The following is a 20764-nucleotide window of genomic DNA, read 5'->3' on the forward strand; positions in this document are numbered from 1 at the left end:
ACTCTTCTGAATTGCCTTTCTTTATACAGCGATCTCACAGAGGGGTTAAGTAACTTTCAGGCCAGTTAGTAGCTGTCTTGAGCTTTTAATTTAGGGCTGCCCGACTCGAAAACCTCTCTATTTTTCTCAGGACCATGTTATCCCTTCTTACATATGTTAAGAACTAGGACTTGAGTTCATGTTTCTTAATTCCTTTTCTTGTGTTTTTTTTTTTTCCACATCCTAAAAAATTGTGTATGTGTAATACAACACTTAGAGGCTTGCTGCATATAGAGAATGTGAGTTATGGGATTGAACCCCTGCAGAACAGCTCTCATTTTGAGCACATCTTTTATCGAATGGATGATGTCCACCAAGAGCCTCTGAAATGTGGGGTTTCCAACAAAGTTATGGAAGAAGAAATCACAAAGGATGAAGAAGAGGAGCCTCCTAGCATCACTCAGCTACTTAGAGTAAGGAACTGATGTATTTCTCATGGCTCTGACTCAGGTTTAAAAGCAATCATGTATTTGTGCATTAAACCAATACCTGTTATTACTGTGTTTTTGCCAGCTTTGTGCCAGACATTGTGATGGGTACCAGGGGATAAAAAAATGAGTAATATGTAGTTTCTGCCACCAAGTTGAATACAGTCAGACTTATGTATTTTGGAAAGGAGGGCTTAAGTCTTAAGCAGTAACTATATTTCTTTTTGTCATTGCTCTCTAATAATCCATTACTGTGACTTTGAGAGAGCAGTGGACTTTTTTATGTAATACCCTTTACACAGACTGGAGCTCTAAAGTGAGAGAGAGGGAGAGACAGAAAGGGAAAGAGAGAGATTGAGTTTTAGGACTTTAATGATCTCAGATGTTTTCCTGGGGCATTCGTGGTATCCATGTTTTGAGACTTCTTTAGGATTCCTTGGCTTCCTCTTGACAGGGGTCTCTTAACCTGAGCTGTTTCTGGGACCAGAGGAACCTCCGTTGCAGGCAAAGGCAGCTTTCTCTATAATGAGATGATGTCGCTGTGCCTCTACAAGAGGCTTGTGCCTCTTCTAGAATATTTTAATTAACTCATACTAATTTATGGCATTGTTTTCTTCATCTCTTCTGCCACTCATTCTTTTGATTCTTGGATGGTTCTTTTTAAGTTTAATCATTGGAAAGCACTTAAATTTTAGCTCATTCTATGCTTTACATGGGGGCTTCCCAGGTGGCACAGTGGTAAAGAATTTGCCTGCCAATGCAGGAGATGTAGGAGAACGTGGGTTTGATCCCTGCGTCAGGAACATCCTATGGAGGAGGGCGTGTCAGCCCACTCCAGTATTATTGCCTGGGGAATCACATGGACAGAGGAGCCTGACGGGCTACAGTCCGTGGGGTTGCAAAGAGTTGGACACAATTGAGTGGCTGAGCATATATGCACAGTTTACATAAGCTTTTGAAAATCACAAAACTAGTCAGTTTTTAAAAGTAGCAACCTTGTATGTCAGTGCAAACTGTAACTCAATAAAACTGGAAGGAAAATAATAAAGGACAAGAACAAGAAAATAAAGTGCAGACCTTGTCCTTCCTTCTCCTTGGGTTATTAGCAGATGTTCTTTTTTCCACTCTCGACAGAATAGTAGGGTATCCAATTAAAATATATGTGTATGTGTGTATAGTTTTGATATTAGAGAATCAATAATTCATCTTTGGAAACTTGAATAACTCTTGTTATCTTTAACTAAAATTTTTCTCAGAGCACTACAAATGGCATATATCACTTTTAAAAACACATGTCTTTTGGCCTTATTGATGTAGGATGTGTTAAAAATCATTTTATGAAATTCTTATCAGACATGAAACAAGTGACTGGAGGTTAGGATAAGATCACTGTGTGTTAAAAATAGGAGTCTTATATGTAGTCGTCTTATTTGTGGTCTGAAGAATGTAGTCTTCTAACTTTTTGCTTTCCTTTATGGTGTTTGTGTTTTTTGACAGAGAAAAAGAGATATCTTGCCACAGACCCGCTATGTAGAGTTGTTCATCGTTGTAGAGAAGGAAAAGGTATGATTGGTGACAGTTTTTCTCCTTTTTCACGAAAAGAAGGTGAGAAGTGAGGATCCCTTGAAGGAAATATGAAATATATCTGTATTGATTTTTGTTAAATGACTTTTCCCTGTAATACTCATACATGATATTCATAATACGTCCAGAACTGAATGTAGCACTGACATTATCTCTACCTTTATTTTTACTGGTGATGTTTTTCCACTGTTTCTTTTGGGTGATTGGCAAAATTAAACTTCTCCCTTCTTAGGAGGGAGCAGAGTTTAGATGATAAGTTTAAAAGGGAGCAGAGGAGAATGGGTCAGCTTAGCATTTACTATTTATTTCATTGTACAGGATAACATAGGACATTTTCCTTATTTATACTTAAGATTGTGCTTTACTCAACTAAGGAAAGTTACGTATTTATTTAAGCATTTGCAGGATTATTAATTTTAGATATAACTGCTATATATTTTAACCTATAGATTATTTGAAATGTTTTATCTGACTTCTGCCAGCTTTGCTGTTGCTGTGAACCAAGTTGTTGGCAGAAACTTAACACAACGGAGAAGTCGTTTTTTTATCATCCGCAGAGGCAGTTTTGAGAATCTATATGTTTTTTTTTTTAAAAAACCCTTATTGTATATAGACTGGAAAATAATAAGCCATACTTTTAGGAGATAGAAATGTATTCTTATTTGTTCATTATAGGTTCATTATCCTCAAGTGTAGAAAGAAGCATAAGGCAATGTGAATAAGCAGGAACTCTGTCCCAGATAATGTATTAAAGGTTCCAGTAGAATATGATGAACAAGTGATTAAAAAAAGGAGACTTGAAATATTTTTTCTCATTACTTTCTCCACATAGGTAGAAAATGGTTTAAATAAAGTATTTGGATTCTTATCTTGAGATTATAGATATTTTTTTCTTATATTGCTTTGGGGATCATCAGTTTTCTTCTTTGCCTTTCAGTATGATAAGATGGGAAGAAACCAGACTGCAGTGCGAGAAGAGATGATAAGTTTAGCAAACTACTTGGATAGCGTAAGTTTATTTTCTGTCAGCTAGGATTATTCTGTCCTTTCCTCTCACAGCCTCTGAATAGAATTTTAAAACTGTCTGATTTGGGGCTCTGATTATTCTAGAGGATAATTAACTCGGTCTTTTTGGGTTTGCTCTCGAATTTGTTTTGTAACTTTTCTATGTTTAAAAGGAAAGTATAATTTTAGAGAGAGTGAGATTTATCAAACGAGAGATTTCAAATTAGCGTCTACTTTATCTTTAGTGTTGAGGAGAAATTCATCAATTGTTCTAAGAAAGAAATGAGAAGTTTATTGGAGCCAAATTTGAGGATTATAATCCAGTAAGAACATCTCAGAAAGCTTTGAGAACTGTTTTTCCCCTTAGAAGTCAAGGCACAGTTATTTAAGTTTTTTTGAGACAGAGGAATGTGCATTCAGTGAGGTATTATTGACAGTTTACACAATCCAGAACTAAGTGTCATCATGGCCCTAGCAAGATCAAGAAGGAATGTTATCTTTAAGGAGTTGCCTTTTTGATGTTAGGAGAATGCTGCTGTTTATGGTTGAGCAGGTATTTCTGCCGATGGGGAGATTTGGTTGATGCCTTATGCAGATATACAAATGCACAGTGGGGTGAGAGAAGAGGCCAAAGGGGAGAGAAAAATGTTTCTGTGTAAATTTTTCTTGTCTTGCCATAAAATATGACTTTTACTTCACAGTAGATAGACTGAGGTTCTCTGACACTTATGAAGAGATCTTTGAATTTTTGCTGAGAGACTTATTTTAAATAAGGCTGTCTCCTGCTCTGAAACCATATATGACTCTGTGTGTGTGAGAGAGAGAGAGGGAGGGATTTGATTTGAGATTTTAGAGTTTATTCATCTAGTGGGAGATACTGAAGAATTAGATACATGTTCCTTTTTAAAGTTTTTAATTGGAATATAGTTGATTTATAATGTGTTAGTTTCAGGTATACAACAAAGTAAATCAGTTATACATATACATATATCCACTCTTTTTGTTTTCAGATTCTTTTCCTATATAGGCCTTTACAGAGTATACTATACAATAGGTCCATGTTAGTTATATATACAGTGTATATGTCAGTCCCAGTTTCCTAATTTATCCCTCCCCCTCTTATCCCTTGGTAACCATAAGTTTGATTTCCCCCACCTTACTCTACTTCTGTTTTGTAAATAAGTTAATTTGTACCCTCTTTTTTTTAAGAGTCCACATATAAGAGCATGTATCATACTGAATGAAGTCAGACGCAGAAAGACAAATGTCATACAGCATCACTTGTATGTGAAGTAATTTAATCTGTAATATGAATACCAAACATAATAATGATGATGATGATAGTGATAATGTCCTATTGTACTAAATGTACTAAATAATATACTAAATACTGAGTCAAGTGACATATTTATTAACTCATTTATTCCTCACAGTATCCCTGTGAAATAGAGATGAGTTCTATAAACCTTTATCTGAAACCTTTGGGGTGCATGTCATTAGAATTTTAGATAAGAGTTTAGAAAGGTAATATTGTTCACTATACATTATATGTATAACGTGTAGTTCACCATGTATTGATATTACTTTACACCTCCAAAAGGATCCTGGGGTAGTACCTTGTAATCTAACTCATTGATACTTCTATAGTGAAATGTATGAATATTTATATTAAGTGAACTAAAGGTGAACAGTAAATAGGCTTGCATTAGTTTAGGGAAAGGTTTGGAACCAAAATACGAAAAGCTTTAAATATCCAGAGTTTGTCAGATTTTGGAATGGAAGATAAAAGGGATTTCAAACCTTTGCTACTTTTGTTTTATGAATGAGGAAACTCAGACCCTTGAAAAGTTAGAGTTCCATTATATTGAAGGAAACATTTTCGATAAAGAGGAATACTGTTTTTAAGTGGTTGTGTTACTTAATTGTAAGTTCAAAGATATTCTCATATTCTTTACTTTATCATATTACTTTTATTGACGTGTAGTTGATGTACAATATTATATATATTACAGGGGTACAATATAGTGATTCACAGCTTTTAAAGGTTAAACTCCATTTATAGTTATTATATTGAGTGGGCCAAAGGTTCATTTGGGTTTTTTCATACCTGTTTATGAAACGCCTGACAGAACTTTTTGGCCAACTCAATAAAATATTGGCTATTATTCCCTGTGTTGTACAGTAGATCCTTGTAACTGATAGTTTGTATTGCTCAATCCTGTACACCCTCCCTTCCTTCTCCCCACTGGTCAGCACTAGTTTGTTCTCTATATCTATGAATCTGTTTCTCTTTTGTTACATTTATTAGTTTGTTGTCTTTTTTTTAGATTCCACCAAGATGTGATGTTGTTATTTAGTCACTAAGTCGTATCTGCCTCTTTGCGACCCCATGGACTGTAGCCTGCTAGGCTTCCTTGTCCATGGGATTTCCCAGGCAAGAATACTGGAGTGGGTTGCCATATCCTTCTTCAGGGGATCTTCCCGGCCCACATCTCCTACAGTGGCAGGGAGATTCTTTATCACTGAGCCACCAGGGAAGCCCTCCTATAAGTGATACCATACTGTATTTGTCTTTCTCTGTCTGACTTATTGCACTAAGCTTAATACACTCCAAGTCCATCCATGCTGTTGTAAATGAGAAAATTTCATTATTTATGGTTGAGTAATAGTCCATTGGTGTGTGTGTGTATGTGTGTGAACACAGTCACCTGTTGACAGACACTTAAGTTGCTTCCAAATCTTGGCTATTGTAAATAATGCTGCTGTGAACATTGGGTTAAACATATCTTTTCAAATTAGTGTTTTTGTTTTTCTCAGATATATACCCAGGAATTGTTCTCATATCCTTAATAAACTTTGTATATTTTTATTTGTTTTCTTCCCAGATGTACATTATGTTAAATATTCGAATTGTACTAGTTGGGCTTGAGATTTGGACAAATGAAAATCTGATCAGTATGGCTGGAGGTGCTGGCGACGTGTTGTCAAACTTCGTACAGTGGCGGGAAAAGTTTCTTGTAACACGTCGGAGACATGACAGTGCACAGCTAATTCTGTAAGTGATTTTTCTTAAAGGTACTCTTTATGATATATGGTCAGAATAATAATTTTCGCTTTTTTTCTTTTTTTGCAGTCATATTCTCTTAAGGTTTTTGAGCATTCATTTAAATGAGGAAAAAGTTTGCTTTGTAGAATGAGTGCAGTGTGCTAATAAAACCTGTCTCTGTTGAGTCTCTTGTGACCTTTATCCCACATCCTCTTCTTCTTTCCTGGGTGTGCTTCCTTATTTTATTATGGCATGTTTTCTAGTTTCTTCTTGTGAAAGGATACATTGAAAGAAAAAAGTTCTGACTTCTTTCATGTCAGAAAATGTGCTTTACAATCTTAAAACAGAATTTAAAAATGATCTCTGGTACACCAGAAACAAAATATTATAAATCAACTACACTTTAATTAAAAAAATTTATCTCAATTTGACCTCTGATTATCCTACTGCTTAAGTAACTCAATCTTTCAGGACTGTGCTTTTTCATTTGTTTTGTACATTTTAAGTTATTTTGTTAGGTCTGACATCTTTGGCATGAAATCTTTTTCCTTCAGAAATTTGAAGGCATGGCCATTGGTCTTTTCACTTCCAGAATTACTGTTGAGAAGCCTTAATTCATTCTTTTTTTAAAAATTACTTTAGAATGGGTGAATTTTTTTCTACGTAAGTTCTTTCTCAGTACAACTTCACTGAGAAACTTTAATGCATTCTGTTTCCTGTTTTTTAGTATATGCCTTTTTTTTTTTCTTCCTTCTTTGGGAACTTGTAGGATCTTCTCTAGAGGTTCCCAGACCTCTAAATTTTCTTGATGATATGCTTTGGTGTAGGTCTTCTATCACTCAGTGTGCTGTGTTCTTAGTGGGTAATTTCAGTCTTGAAACTGTAGTTCTAGGAATTTTTCTCAAATTATTTTGTAAGTGATTTCATCCTTTTTGTTTTTACTCTTCATTCCTTCAGGGATTCCTTTTACTCAGCTGTTGAGTTTCTTGTGGTTGTCCTCTAATTTTTTTATCTTTTGTTTTCTTTCTTCTCATTGTCTTTTTGTTATATTTTCTGGGATATTTCCTTAAATTTACCTTCTAAGGTTTTTATTGTGTTTCTCATTTCAGCTATCTTATTTTTAATGTTTAATAGCTGTTTTTGTTTCCCTTAAAATTTTTATATGGTTAAATTCTTGTTTCATGGATATAATAGTGTTTTTAAAGTCTCTTTGCCATCCTTCTGATATATTTTAAACATTTTTCTTTTTTCTACATAACATTTTCATAGTACTATAATAAAACTTAAGCTTATGTGATTAGTTAATACAGATATTTTCCAAAAGCTTATAGCAAAACCCTCACTTAAAATATAAAAAAAAAATTTATTCTTCTTAGAAATTTTCTGGTTGATAGGCTGACTTTTTGCCAAAAAAATATTTTATGTAATAATTTTTCCCTCCTTCAATGTTGAATGGTACCTAAAATAATTTTTTCTGAGGTGAAATTTCCCTTGATTTTATTTTATTTTTTTGTCATGTGAGTTAATTTAGAGTAAGGCACTGAGAATGCCTACATGGATTTTTATGACCCCATAACCACAAAAGCTTGATCCTGGCATTTTAATTAAATTTTAGTAAAATTGTACCCAGAAGTGTCCTCATACCCCGACAGTGAGTTTGCCTTCTTGTTCACAAAAGAACAAAAGGAGCGGACGACAAGCACTGCCTGTGCTTTGCCCAGCCACGCCTGCCAAGCTGTCTCTCTCTGTTTGCTCTTCGACTGCCATGTTAGAGGTGTTTCTCAGGTATCTGATAATCCCTGATTGGTTGTAGTTGAGAATGGGATGCTAAAAAGCCTTTTTTGAAGTATTGAGGACATAAATGTGACTCACTATGGGCTGATCTGGCTAAAATGTTTCCATGGCAGTCCCCTTCTGTCAGTATCAGCCTCTTGTCCTGGCTGGTCAGGTGTCCCAGAGAATGGTTATTCATTCATTTAAAAGATGTTGGTTATGTGTATATCCTAGGCCCTTGGTTATGGCAGTGAACAAAAGAGACAATTCTTGCTCTCATGGAATTCATACTGTGTTGAAGGAGATTTATCTTGTAAGATAAATAAGTATATATATTGGGTCAGCCAAAAATTTCATTTGGGTTTTGCCCTAACAGCTTATAGTATGCTAAAAAATGATAAATTGTAAAGAGGAAAAATAAAGCTGAGAGGGTAGAGGTAGAAATAAATATTGGAGGAGTGAGGTTGAAATTTTAAGTAACATGGTGAGGAAGGCCTCTGTGAAGAGATGACCTTTGTGCAAAGACCTCAAGGAGGTGAGGGAGTGATGGGTGTATATTGGGGAAGGCACAGAGACTAGGTCCTGAGATACAGGTGTGTCCCGATGTTCAAGGAGCAACCTGGAGACCATTCTTACTCTTCTGTTCTCTGTGCTCCCTGCTCGCAGCCTCTTGTGTGAATATGCCATTGAGTTTGTTATCTGTCTCTTTTCACTAGAATTTTTGAATAAATAAATATAATGCATTTTAGGAAGGTTTTTCATCTAAAAGGTAGAAAACAAGTTGGTTTGATATATCTAATGTATATCTTCATTTGTCTGAAAAATGAACTTATAATGTCAACTTTCACTCTCTGAAGATGAAAAAGAGATGAGGCTTTAATTGAACTCTGATTTTTAAAGTGCTATTTATCTTTGTCATTTTTCTCCCAGTTTTTATAGGTTTACCAATTACTTTAAGGTTACCCAAAGAAATAGGAGCAAAGTGTACCTTTTTCTCCTCAAGTACATTTTATAACTTTCCCCTGTTCTCTTCATTTAGGAAAAGAGGGTTTGGTGGGACTGCAGGAATGGCGTTTGTGGGGACAGTCTGTTCAAGGAGCCACGCTGGTGGGATTAATGTGGTATGTTTTCTTTTTGACATCTTTGCATGTCTGCATTATGAAATGTCCAGCAATCATTCTTTCCTCTCCTAGTCCTTACAACAATATTTTGAGTGTTTCAAGGGCCATAGCAGATGTGTTCGTTCCCTAGAGACTGGATTAAGTTTTCTAATACTTATTATATGATCATTAATGCCTCACTTTTTATGAATTAAGAAACAGAGACTCCATTTGAGGAAATTAAATTAGAACCATGAGCTTGTTTTCCCATCAACCACCATGAATAATCTATTGGTGCTCCTGATCTGTTGCTTAAATGGTCTACCTCCATCATCAGTATGTTAAGTCACACCAGTTTCTTACTGGACTGCAGTGTTTACAGTCTGATGTTGGTTGCTTGCTTTATCATGTCAGCTGTCAACATTGTAGTAGTGAATCTCCTTTTGTGAAAAAGTAATTTTAGAAACAAACAAAAAAAATCCTTTTTTTTCAGAAACCTAATTAATACCTTCCTGTGTTTGGACAGTTTGGGCAGATCCCAGTGGAGAAATTTGCATCCATTGTTGCTCATGAGTTGGGTCATAACCTTGGAATGAGTCATGATGATGGGAGAGATTGTCACTGTGCTGTAAAGAGCTGCATTATGAATTCAGGAGCATCGTGAGTAACTGAATTCTTTTTATTCTTCTTCATTTTTCTTTTTTAAAACTATTTATTGAACATTTGTTTAATGCTAAAAATAAACAATGAATGTAGCTGTCATCAGTACTCAAAAATCTGGGAGGAAATGATTTGCCATGTTCTATAAAGCATCAGTATAAATTTTCTTTCATCTGAATGGTTTAAGAACCCTACTGTAATTATTGATTAATTCATCTCATTTAAGTTAATTTAATTTGAAATATAGTTAATATAATGTTGTGTTAATTTCAAGAGAACAGTAGAGTGATTCACTTGTAGATACATGCATATATGTATCTCAGTAGTGGCCAACTCTGCGACCCCCTGGACTTAGCCTACTAGGCTCCTCCCCCTGGACTTAGCCCACTAGGCTTCTAGGACTTAGCCCACTAGGCATATATGTGTGTGTGTGCTCAGTCCCTCAGTAGTGGCCAACTCTTCGACCTCCTGGGGCTTAGTCCACTTGTCCATGAGATTTTCCAGGCAAGAATACTGGAGTGAGTTACCATTTCCTTCTCAGGGATCTTCCTGATTTAGGGATCTAACCCACATTTCCTGTGTTTACCTGCATTGGCAGGTGAATTCTTTACCACTGAACCACAAAGGAAGCTCTGTGCACACACACACACACACACACACACACACACACACACACGCACATATTCTTTTTCTGATTCTTTTCCATTATGAATTATTGCAAGGCACTGATTATACCTATGCTATACACTAGGTCTTTGTTGTTTACCTGTGTTACATATAATAGTGTGTATATGTTAATTCCAAATTCCTAATTTATTCCTCCCCCCTGCCTTTCCCCTTTGGTAACCATAAATTTGCTTTCTGTCTGTGAATCTGTTTCTGTTTTATAAATAAGTTCATTTGTATCATTGTTTTAGATTTCACATAGATGTGATATATGATATTTGTCTTTCTCTAACTTACATCACTGAATATGATAATCTCTAGGTCCATCCATGTTGCAGCAAATGGCATTATTTCATTTTTTCTTATGGGCTCATGGTATTCTATTATATACATATATACATACCACATAAATACATACACACACATGGCACATCTTTATTCATTTATTTGTCGGTGAGTATTTAGATTGCTTCCATGTCTTGGCTGTTTTAAATAGTGTTGCTATGAACATTGGAATGCATGTATCTTTTTGAATTAAGAGTTTTCTCCAGATATACATCCAGGAGTGGGATTGATTGCAGGATCATATGGGAGCTCTATTTTTAGTTTTTTAAGGAATCCTCACGTTGTTTTTCATAATGGTTGCACCAATTTACATTCCCACCACCAGTATAAGAGAGTTTCTTTTTGTTCACACCCTCTCTGATGTTTATTATTTATAGACTTTTTAATGATTGCCATTCTGGCTGGTATGACTCATTGTAATTTTGATTTGTATCTCTAATATTTAGCAATATAGCATCTTTTCATGTGCCTGATGGTGATCTGTGTGTCTTCTTCGGAGAAATATCTATTTAAGTCCTCTGCTCATTTTTTGATTAGGCTGTATGGGCTCTTTGTATGTTTTGGAAAGTAATCCCTTGTTGGTTGCATCATTTGCAAATATTTTCTTCCAGTCTGTAGGTTGTCTTTTTGTTTTGTTTATGGTTTCCTTTGCTGTGCAGAGACTTTAAAGTTTATTAAGTCCTACTTGTTTATTTTTTGTTTTTATTTCCATAACCCTAGGAGAGAATACAAAAAATACTGCTGCAATTTATGTCAACAAGATTTCTGTTCTGTTTTCCACTAAGTGTCTGGTTTAATAGTATCTGGTTTTACATTTAGGGTTTTAATTCATTTTGACTTTATTTTTGGTGTTAGAGAATGTTCTACAATAGATAGCCAGCAGGAATCTGCTGTATGTCTCAGGAAACTCAAACAGGGGAACTGTATCAACCTAGAGGGTTGGGATTGGGAGGGAGATGGGAGGGAGGCTCAAGAGGGAGGGGACATATGTATGCCTATGGCTGATTCATGTTGAGGTTTGACAGAACAGAGCAAAATTCTGTAAAACAATTATCCTTCAATTAAAAATAAATAAATTTTAAAATAGAGAATGTTCTGATTTCATTCTTTTACATGTAGCTTTCCAGTTTTCCCAGCACCATTTATTGAAAAGACTGTCTTTTATCCATTGTATATTCTTGCCTCCTTTATCATACATTAATTGACCATAACTGTGTGGGCTCATTTTTGTGACTTTCTATCCTCTTCCACTGATTTATATGTCTGTTTTTTTGTCAGTACAATACTGTTTTGATGACTGTAGCCTTGTAGCATAGTCTGAAGCCAGGGTACGTGAATTCCTCCAGCTCTGTCCTTCTTTCTCAAGATTGTTTTGGCTATTTGGGGTCTTTGTGTTTTCATACAAATTAAAATTTTTTTTTGTTCAAGTTCTATGAAAAATGCCATTGATCATTTGATAGGAATTGCATTGAATCTGCAGTTTGCTTTGGGGAGTATGGTCGTTTTAGCAATACTGATTCTTCCAATCCAAGAATGTGGTATATCTTTCCATTTGTTTGTGTCATCTTCAATTTCTTTCATCAGTGTCTTATTTTCAGGGTACAGGTCTTTTGCCTTTTTAGGTAGACTTATTCCTAGATATTTTATTCTTTTTGATGAGATGTTAAATGAGATTGTTCATTTAATTTCACTTTCTGGTATTTTGTTGTTAGTGTATAGAAATGCAACATGTTTCTGTGTGTTAATTTTGTATCTAGTAACTTTACCAAATTCATTGGTGAGCTGTTGTAATTTTCTGGTAGTGTCTTTAGGATTTTCTGTTTATAGAATCATGTCATCTGCAAAGAGTGACAGTTTTATTTCTCTTTCAATTTGAATTCCTTTTACTTCTTTTTCTTCTCTGATTGCTATGGCGAGGGTTTCCAAAACTATGTTGAATGAAAGTGGTGATAGTGGGCATCCTTGTTTTGTTCCTGAGCTTACAGAAAATGCTTTCAACTTTTCACTATTGGGATGTTAGCTGTGGATTTATCATAATATGGCCTTTATTATGTTGAAGTATATTCCCTCTTTGCCCACTTTCTGAAGAGTTTTTGTCAAAAATGCATGTTGAATTTCATCAAAAGCTTTTCCTGCATCTATGGAGATGATCATATGGTTTTTATTCTTCAATTTGTTAATGTGATGTGTGGCCCATTTAAAAAAATTGGGTCATTTGTATTTTTGTGGGAGAGCTGGATTTGTCATGAATACAAATCATGTCTTTCCTCAGGGTATGCTGACAGCTGTCACCTTAGTAGGGGATAGGACTGGAGATGGGGGTTCTGGAGCTAGAGCTGGGTATTTGATGGCACTTCCTCTCTGCTCAGTGGCCAGTATTGCCTTATTGGAGGTGGGGTTTGGTCCCAAGTTGCCAGAGTACAAGCGCTGAGGGTTGGGTCTTAGCCTGCTCTCTTCCCTTTATACGTGTGCTATCCCCCTCTCAGCACCAGTACCCTCTCCCCAGAGGGGAGTAGTATTTGGGCAAGAAGGGCTGATGTGGACACTTGGCATGGGTCTGGGCATGAGCTGTGACGATCCAACCACAGAAAGATCCACAAACAAAGGCAGTTTTGTTTCTTTCCTAGTATGTATGTCTTTCATTTCCTTTTTTATTGCATTGGATAGGACTGTCAATTTTGCCTGATACTAATTTACCTTCCACAGATTTTCTTTTTTGGTTGAGTTAATAGCATATATTTTCTATTCTTTACTTTGAACTTTTCTTTATTCTTATGTTTTAGATATATGCTTCTAAACAACCTACATTTAGGTCTTGTTTTATAATCCAGCCTGGAAATATCTGTTTCTTAACTGAATCATTTAATCTGCTTATATTTAATATGATTACTAATGTACTGTATTATGCAAATGTAGATGTCATTGATTATGATACCTTTACAGCATACCACTTAGAATGAAAAATGCCAATTAAATTAATACTAATTGTAAGATGAATTCAGAGTATTTTAAATGTTTAAAGAATATATTTTAGAAAAACACATCAAATTTGCTGTGTTATGGTTGTGGATTTTAGTTCCCTGCCCAAATTTTCAAGCTTCTCATTTTTGTCTCTGACCAAAGCATGCAGAGATTTTCTTTTTGGGTGGTTATTGTTTGATAATTCTAGTATCTGGAGACTTTATTGAGTTTGTCTGTTTTTTTCTCATAGTGTCTTTTCATTTTTTTTATAGTTGTTCTCATAATATCTTGTGTCTTTGTGTTATGTTTTGATAATGCATTGGACATTGTATTTGAACAGGTTTTTGTAAGAATAATTTGAGAAGTAAGATTATGTTATCCTTAGTGTATTAAATCTCCTTTTTGAGGACAGATTTCCCACCTTCTACTTCCTATGCTATTTAATGAACATTAGTTGACTGTTAGAAGTTGGGCCTTATAAAATTTTTTTATTTAAAAATTTTAAAAATTTGTTTTTATTTTATGTTGGAGTACAGTTGTCTAACATAGGCCTTTATTTTTGATGCTAGAGTTTTCCCAGATAATCAGCTGAAGCCACCTCTCTTCAAAAGGTAGATAATCTAACTTTGTAATGTGATTTTTATTATTTAAGATATTTGAGAGACCTGGTAGTATCCTCATTGCACACTGCTCTTAGATGCCTGGTCGTATGAGTGGTGGTCTTCCTGGGTGGCGTCTTTTCTAGAGGCAGGTCTTTCTTAACTCTGCTCTTTGGTATTATCAGAAAGCCTCCATAATCAGAGTGCTCTTTTTTTTTTTTTAATTAAAAAGAAATTTTTTTTTCCCCCTGTCCACACTGTGTGACATGTGAGATCTTAGTTCCCTGACTAGGGATCAAACCCATGTCCCCTGCATTGGAAATGCAAAGTCTTAACCACTGGACCGACAGGGAAGTCTCCAGATTGCTCTGGAAAAAAAAAATCTGAGTGCCATCACTTAGACTTCTTTCTTAGGACTTCCTATTCCTAGGCTATGGGGATTAGGATGGTAGTGGTGAAATTGTGTTCTGGTTATTTCCAGATTAGTCATAGAGAGAATGTTCTAAATGATAGTTGATTTTGGTGGGTCATATACTGATAGACCACTTCCATCCCTTCTACCTTCTTTTGCATCAGTTTTGTAAAACTTGCCTCAATATGACTGAAGAGATGCAGAGATGCTTTAGATTAGTTTCTTAGTACCCAGAGGTGATAGATAGAGAGTAGGAATGCTTTAATTGGTATTCAAGCCAAGAAAAGAGGAAACTCATCTTATTACTGTTGGCTATGGCCAAGGATGACTAGGGAAAAGCATATCTTTGTTTTATTATCCAAAGTGTTCGTGAAGGCCAACATGGAGATGTTTGTTGTTATCTTAGTTTACTAAACTGCATGAGAAGTGGTGAAGATTTTGTGATCCTTCTCAGTACTATAGTCAACTTCTTTGTGTGTGAAGCAGATTTTTATGTAGATTGCTTTAGAATCACACAAATAAAACATTGTTTCTATGAGAAAATGTGTCCCAAGGACTGAATAACAAGTTTATTTCAAGAATAATCTGTTTAGAAGTGGTGAACTCTGTAGATTAAAATTAGGGACTTACGTGTATATAGGAAATATACATGTGTCTGCACAATTCCTGTGACTATTAGCTAATTAATATATTCTTAGATTATTGAAGAATGTAGAAATATTCATTGTTGCAGGCACTATGTTGCAGGCAGTTGTATTAACCGTATAAAGAACAGTAATAGGAAATAAAAATAATAAGAAATAATTAGAGAAATGCAAATCAAAACCACAATGAGGTACCATTACACGCCAGTCAGGACGACTGCTATCCAAAAGTCTACAAGCAATAAATGCTGGAGAGGGTGTGGAGAAAAGGGAACCCTTTTACACTGTTGGTGGGAATGCAAACTAGTACAGCCACTATGGAAAACAGTGTGGAGATTTCTTAAAAAACTGGAAATAGAACTGCCATATGACCCAGCAATACCACTACTGGGCATACACACTGAGGAAACCAGATCTGAAAGAGACACATGCACCCCAATGTTCATCATAGCACTGTTTATAATAGCCAGGGCATGGAAGCAACCTAGATGCCCATCAGCAGATGAATGGATAAGGAAGCTGTGGTACATATACACCATGGAATATTACTCAGCCATTAAAAAGAATTCATTTGAATCAGTTCTAATGAGATGGATGAAACTGGAGCCCATTATACAGAGTGAAGTAAGCCAGAAAGATAAAGAACATTACAGCATACTAACACATATATATGAAATTTAGAAAGATGGTAACGATAACCCTATATGCAAAACAGAAAAAGAGACACAGAGGTACAGAACAGACTTTTGAACTCTGTGGGAGAAGGTGAGGGTGGGATGTTTTGAAAGAACAGCATATATATTATCTATGGTGAAACAGATCACCAGCTCAGGTGGGATGCATGAGACAAGTGCTCCAGCCTGGTGCACTGGGAAGACCCAGAGGAATCGGGTGGAGAGGGAGGTGGGAGGGGGGATTGGGATGGGGAATACGTGTAACTCTATGACTGATTCATATCAATGTATGACAAAACCCACTGAAATGTTGTGAAGTAATTAGCCTCCAACCAAAAAAAAAGAAAAATTGTCCTAACATTCAATGATGCTATGCATTAAACATTAAACTGTGATTTTCATTTCAAAAAAAATAAAAATAAAAAAACAACTGTTTAAATTGAAGTCTTGCTTGTTTATCAGATAATTATCTTATGCTCTAGTTTGACATTTCTACTTGACATCCGTTAGACTCACACTCTTGTTGCTTCTAAAACCTGCTCCGCCCCATCTTCTCTGTGTCAATTAGTAATAATGCCTTCTTTCTAGTTGCTGCCTCCTGTGAGATTTTCCTGCCTAGCATAGCCAACCTGGTGATCTTATTAAGACATAAATCAGATCACGTGGTTCCTGCCTCATGCTTTTCATTGTGTCAGTCCCCTGCCTTGTTTCACTCATCATAGTCAGATTCATGCATTGGCCTCTTCCCACCTTTCTGATTGTACCCTCACTGCCTTACTCCACTCCAACCCTACTGGCTTCCTTATTTGATCCTTGAGCATAACAGGCAGATTTCTCCCTTAGGGCTTTTGCACTTGCTATTTCTTCTCCCTCTAATGTTCTTCACTCCAAAAGCCAGTTTTCACTCAGTTGTCCCAGTGTTTGAAGCACTTGTCCTGACAGGTCTTTGAAAAACTCTACTCTGATAACTCTGCTCCCAACAAAGTCCATCCCCTTTACCTGCTCACCTTTTCCCCCAGTGGTACATATCTTCTCATGTATTATTGAATTTATTTACCCATTGTGTTTATAGTCTGTCTCACTCAATAGAATGTCACCTTCACAGGGGTGGGGATTTTATTTTTGGCCTGCTTTGTTTACTGTTTTCTCCCTTGCACAAAGAAGAGTGTCTTGTACATAATAGATGCTCCACAAATATTTGTTGAAGGAATAGATATTGTTCAAAAGGACTCTTCCTCCTCACAATGTTCTTAAGCAGAGAGTAGCAAGAAAAAGAAGAATATGGAAAACAAGTGTTTTCATTATTGTGGGAAATCTTGTGCTAGGTCTTTACCTCCTGTGTAACCGCTTTCCAGTCCTAAGAGCCAAGAGCCAGGACTGAATACTTCCTGGGAGACTCTGGTCTGGTTAGCAAGGGAAGAGTTTGCCAAGAGGACAAGGTCTCCCAAGAAAGGATCTGTTTCTGTGATTCCCTGGATATACAGAAGACATGGAATCAATAGGAATGCCTTCTCAGTTGTTACCACGTAACACAGTTCTCTTCCCCACAGCTGCTTTTGGCACCATTGCCCAAACCAATGAAAAGAAGATTCTTTCTGGGCACCAAATGCCTCTGATAAACTTTTAATATGACTTGGATTCCTCAAAGGTTCTTATTATAGATGTGTGTGTTTCCCGCTAGTCTTCAAAGTGAAAATAGCCAATGGGACTATCTAAAAATACTGTTATTGAGTAAAACAATAACTAAAAGAACTCCAGCAACACATAGAAACACATCAAAATTGAATTTATATAAATATCACATGGGACTTCCCTGGTGGCTCAGTGGAAAGAATCTGCCTGCCAACAGTGCAGGAGATGTGGGTTCAGTCCCTGGGTCGGGAAGATACACTGGAGGAGGAAATGACAACCCACTCCAGTATTCTTGCCTGGAAAGTCCATGGACAGAGGATTCTGGTGGGCTAGAGTCCAGGGGGTTGCAAAAGAGTAAGACACAACCTAGTAACTAAACAACAACAAAGTAAATATGTAGTTCAGATCGGACCATTTCTAGAAGCCTGTCTAGCCTTCAGCGTGTTAACTGCAATTCTTAGAAGTTACCATCAGAGGCAATTAAACCTCAAACTGTAGCTGAAATTCTGCGCCAGTGCGTGCTGCCTCTCTGGGACAGTAGTGTGTGCTTCCTCACTGGGCGTTCACGTTATCGTCACATAGCTCCTGGTGTTGGCGAGGGGCACACAGAAATGTCCCTCAGTAGGGTGACAAGAGGGTGGGGAAAGAGAACTCGCTTTGCAGTTTTGAAGGAACTTTTACTGTGGAAGATAAACTTAACTCTAGATAGGGCTAGATAATTTTTGAGCAAACTTTGGGAGATAGTGAATGACAGGAAAGTCTGGAGTGCTGCAGTTCATGGGGTCAAATAGAGCTGGACACGACTTAGTGACTGAACAACAACAACAATTTTTGAGGTCTCTTCTGATGATGAGATTTATGATTTTGTGTTTTCTGTATCTTCTGCCATTTTATTTATTTATTTTTGGTCACACTACATAGCTTGCAGGATCTTAGTTCCCTCATCAGGAATTGAAACTAAGCACTTAGCAGTGAAAGTGTTAAGTGAAAGGGTTAAGTCCTAAACACTGGACTTTCAGGGAATTCCATCTGCCATTTTATTTACTTCTTTTTTTGCAAGTAGTAAGTTTCTTTTTATAATTTTTATTTATTTATTTATTTTTGGCTGTGCTGGGTCTTTTTTGTTGTGGGGGCTTTTCTCTGGTTGTAATGAGCAGGGCCTACTCTCTAGTTCCAATGCACAGGCTTCTCATTGAGGTGGCTTCTTTTGTTGTGGAGCATGAGCCTTAAGGCCTGCGGGCTTCATTGACTGCGGCATGTGGGCGCGGTAGTTTCGGGCTCCTGTTCTAGAGCACAAGCTCAGTGGTTGTGGTGCACTGGCTTGGTTGCTCCACTGTATGTGGGATCTTCTCAGATCAGGGATCTAACCTGTGTCCCGTGCATCGGCAGGCAGATTCTTTACCACAGAGCCACCAGGGAAGCCCCACTCTGTCATTTTAAATATTCACTTCCTGTTGGTTGAAGACATGACTTAAGATTTTCAAAGTGAATAATTGCTATGACTTAAGATCTTTTTCTTTGTGTTTACTACAGAGGTTCCAAAAACTTCAGCTCTTGCAGTGCAGATGACTTTGAGAAGTTAACTTTAAATAAAGGTGGAAACTGCCTTCTCAATATTCCGAAGCGTGATGAAGCCTATAGTGCTCCTTCCTGTGGTAATAGGTTGGTGGATCCCGGGGAAGAATGTGACTGTGGGACGCCAAAGGTCAGTTTAACATGTGATGTTTGCTTTGCAAAGTTACCTTGGGATTTGCAAAAAATAAAATAGCTCACTGTGCATGACTCTAGCATAGTTTGGGTAAACTCCGGGAGTTGATGATGGACAGGGAGGCCTGGCGTGCTGCGATTCATGGGGTCACGAAGAGTCGGACACAACTGAGCGACTGAACTGAACTGAATTGATCTGAGCATAGGAGGTAAAGTAAAATTTAGTGGCAAAATGAAAATTGGTATTTTGCTTATGGGAATATGTTCCTGGGGGGTTGATTATCCCTTCCTTCCTAGAACATAACCAATGGCGTCATCTGTTCTGGTGTCCAGGAAAGTGCCGTGTTTATTTTTCTATTCTTGCTACCTTCTACCTTTTCTGTTATGGTTATTGAGTCATTTATTTATTTTAAAGAACGACTCAGTTTTTCACTTGGCTCTTTACTTGTAAGCGTTCACTGTTCTGTCACTGTCAGAAACATTGCAGAAATATTTGTTTAGTTGACCTCATTTCAATAATAAATTGAAGCCGACCCATTCTGCAGAGTTCTTGGTTAACAGCGTTCTTGCTACTCAAGTTAGCATTCCGCCTCTGTTAACCTTCAGTTCACCTGCTGTCTGACTTTCTCATACCTGTTAACCACACTAGAGCCATAGTCTGGACCCATCTTTACTATTAGTGTTCTGCATCTCAACCAATTTCCTGTCAAAATGGCCTACTTAACACTGTCAGACAAGGCTTAGGAGGAAAACAATTTTTAATTACACTTAAAAAATTTTAAAAAAGTTAAATTTAAATTTTAAAGGAATTGGTTCAGTTGTGTGTAAACTTTACTATAGTGTCAATTTTTTCCACAAGAGGAATTTCTTTTTCCTTGCCTGATCACACGGTGCCTGGCTTTTGCCAGAAGACTTCACATTCTAGAAAGGCAGTATGTTTTTCTTTGTGTGTTCTGTTTTATTTTGCGGCCATGCTGTATGGCATGCAGGATCTTAGTTCCTTGACCAGGGATCAAACCTGGGCCCTTGGTAGTAAAAGCACTGGGTCCTAACCACTAGACTGCCAAGGAGTTCCCAGGCAGTATGTATTTTATGATGAAATTGTGATGGGCCATCATTGCACTATTCCTGCACGTTAGCAACCTCTTCTTAATGTCTTACATGGTATAATCCTCTCAGTAACCCTTAGAGATTCATTATTTCTTTATACCCTCATTTTCAAATGAGGAAAATAAAGGCCAATGAAGTTATGTTTAATCTCTAAATTAATGTTACACTGTTAGGATGACTAAGCTCTTCTTTCCAGGCATTCTCCTTAATTCTTTTATATGTTTTGATTTCTCCTGTTTACTTCATTATCGAACTCACTGAAATAGTCTGTATTTGGTTCTTGAACTTTTGTACTACAAATTACTCTAGAAAAAAGTATCTCTTCCCCTTCAAATGTTACAGTTATTTTTCTTGGTATTGAAATTTCAAATAGTAAGCA

At 36.6% G+C, this 20764-nt stretch overlaps 1 protein-coding gene across 1 annotated transcript in view; it reads left to right on the forward strand.

Moving 5' to 3' along the window:
• ADAM9 (ADAM metallopeptidase domain 9) overlaps positions 1-20764 on the forward strand; it is an 88714-nt gene that overhangs the window by 29082 nt on the left and 38868 nt on the right. Inside the window, exons 6-12 of the mRNA XM_065947102.1 lie at positions 257-452; positions 1965-2030; positions 2989-3060; positions 5942-6111; positions 8915-8996; positions 9502-9635; positions 19102-19273. Of these exons, the coding sequence (XP_065803174.1) occupies positions 257-452; positions 1965-2030; positions 2989-3060; positions 5942-6111; positions 8915-8996; positions 9502-9635; positions 19102-19273 (892 nt within the window). The remainder of the gene's footprint in view (positions 1-256; positions 453-1964; positions 2031-2988; positions 3061-5941; positions 6112-8914; positions 8997-9501; positions 9636-19101; positions 19274-20764) is intronic.

This window comes from Muntiacus reevesi, chromosome 10 (genome assembly GCF_963930625.1).
Source record: "Muntiacus reevesi chromosome 10, mMunRee1.1, whole genome shotgun sequence".
NCBI lineage: Eukaryota > Metazoa > Chordata > Mammalia > Artiodactyla > Cervidae > Muntiacus > Muntiacus reevesi.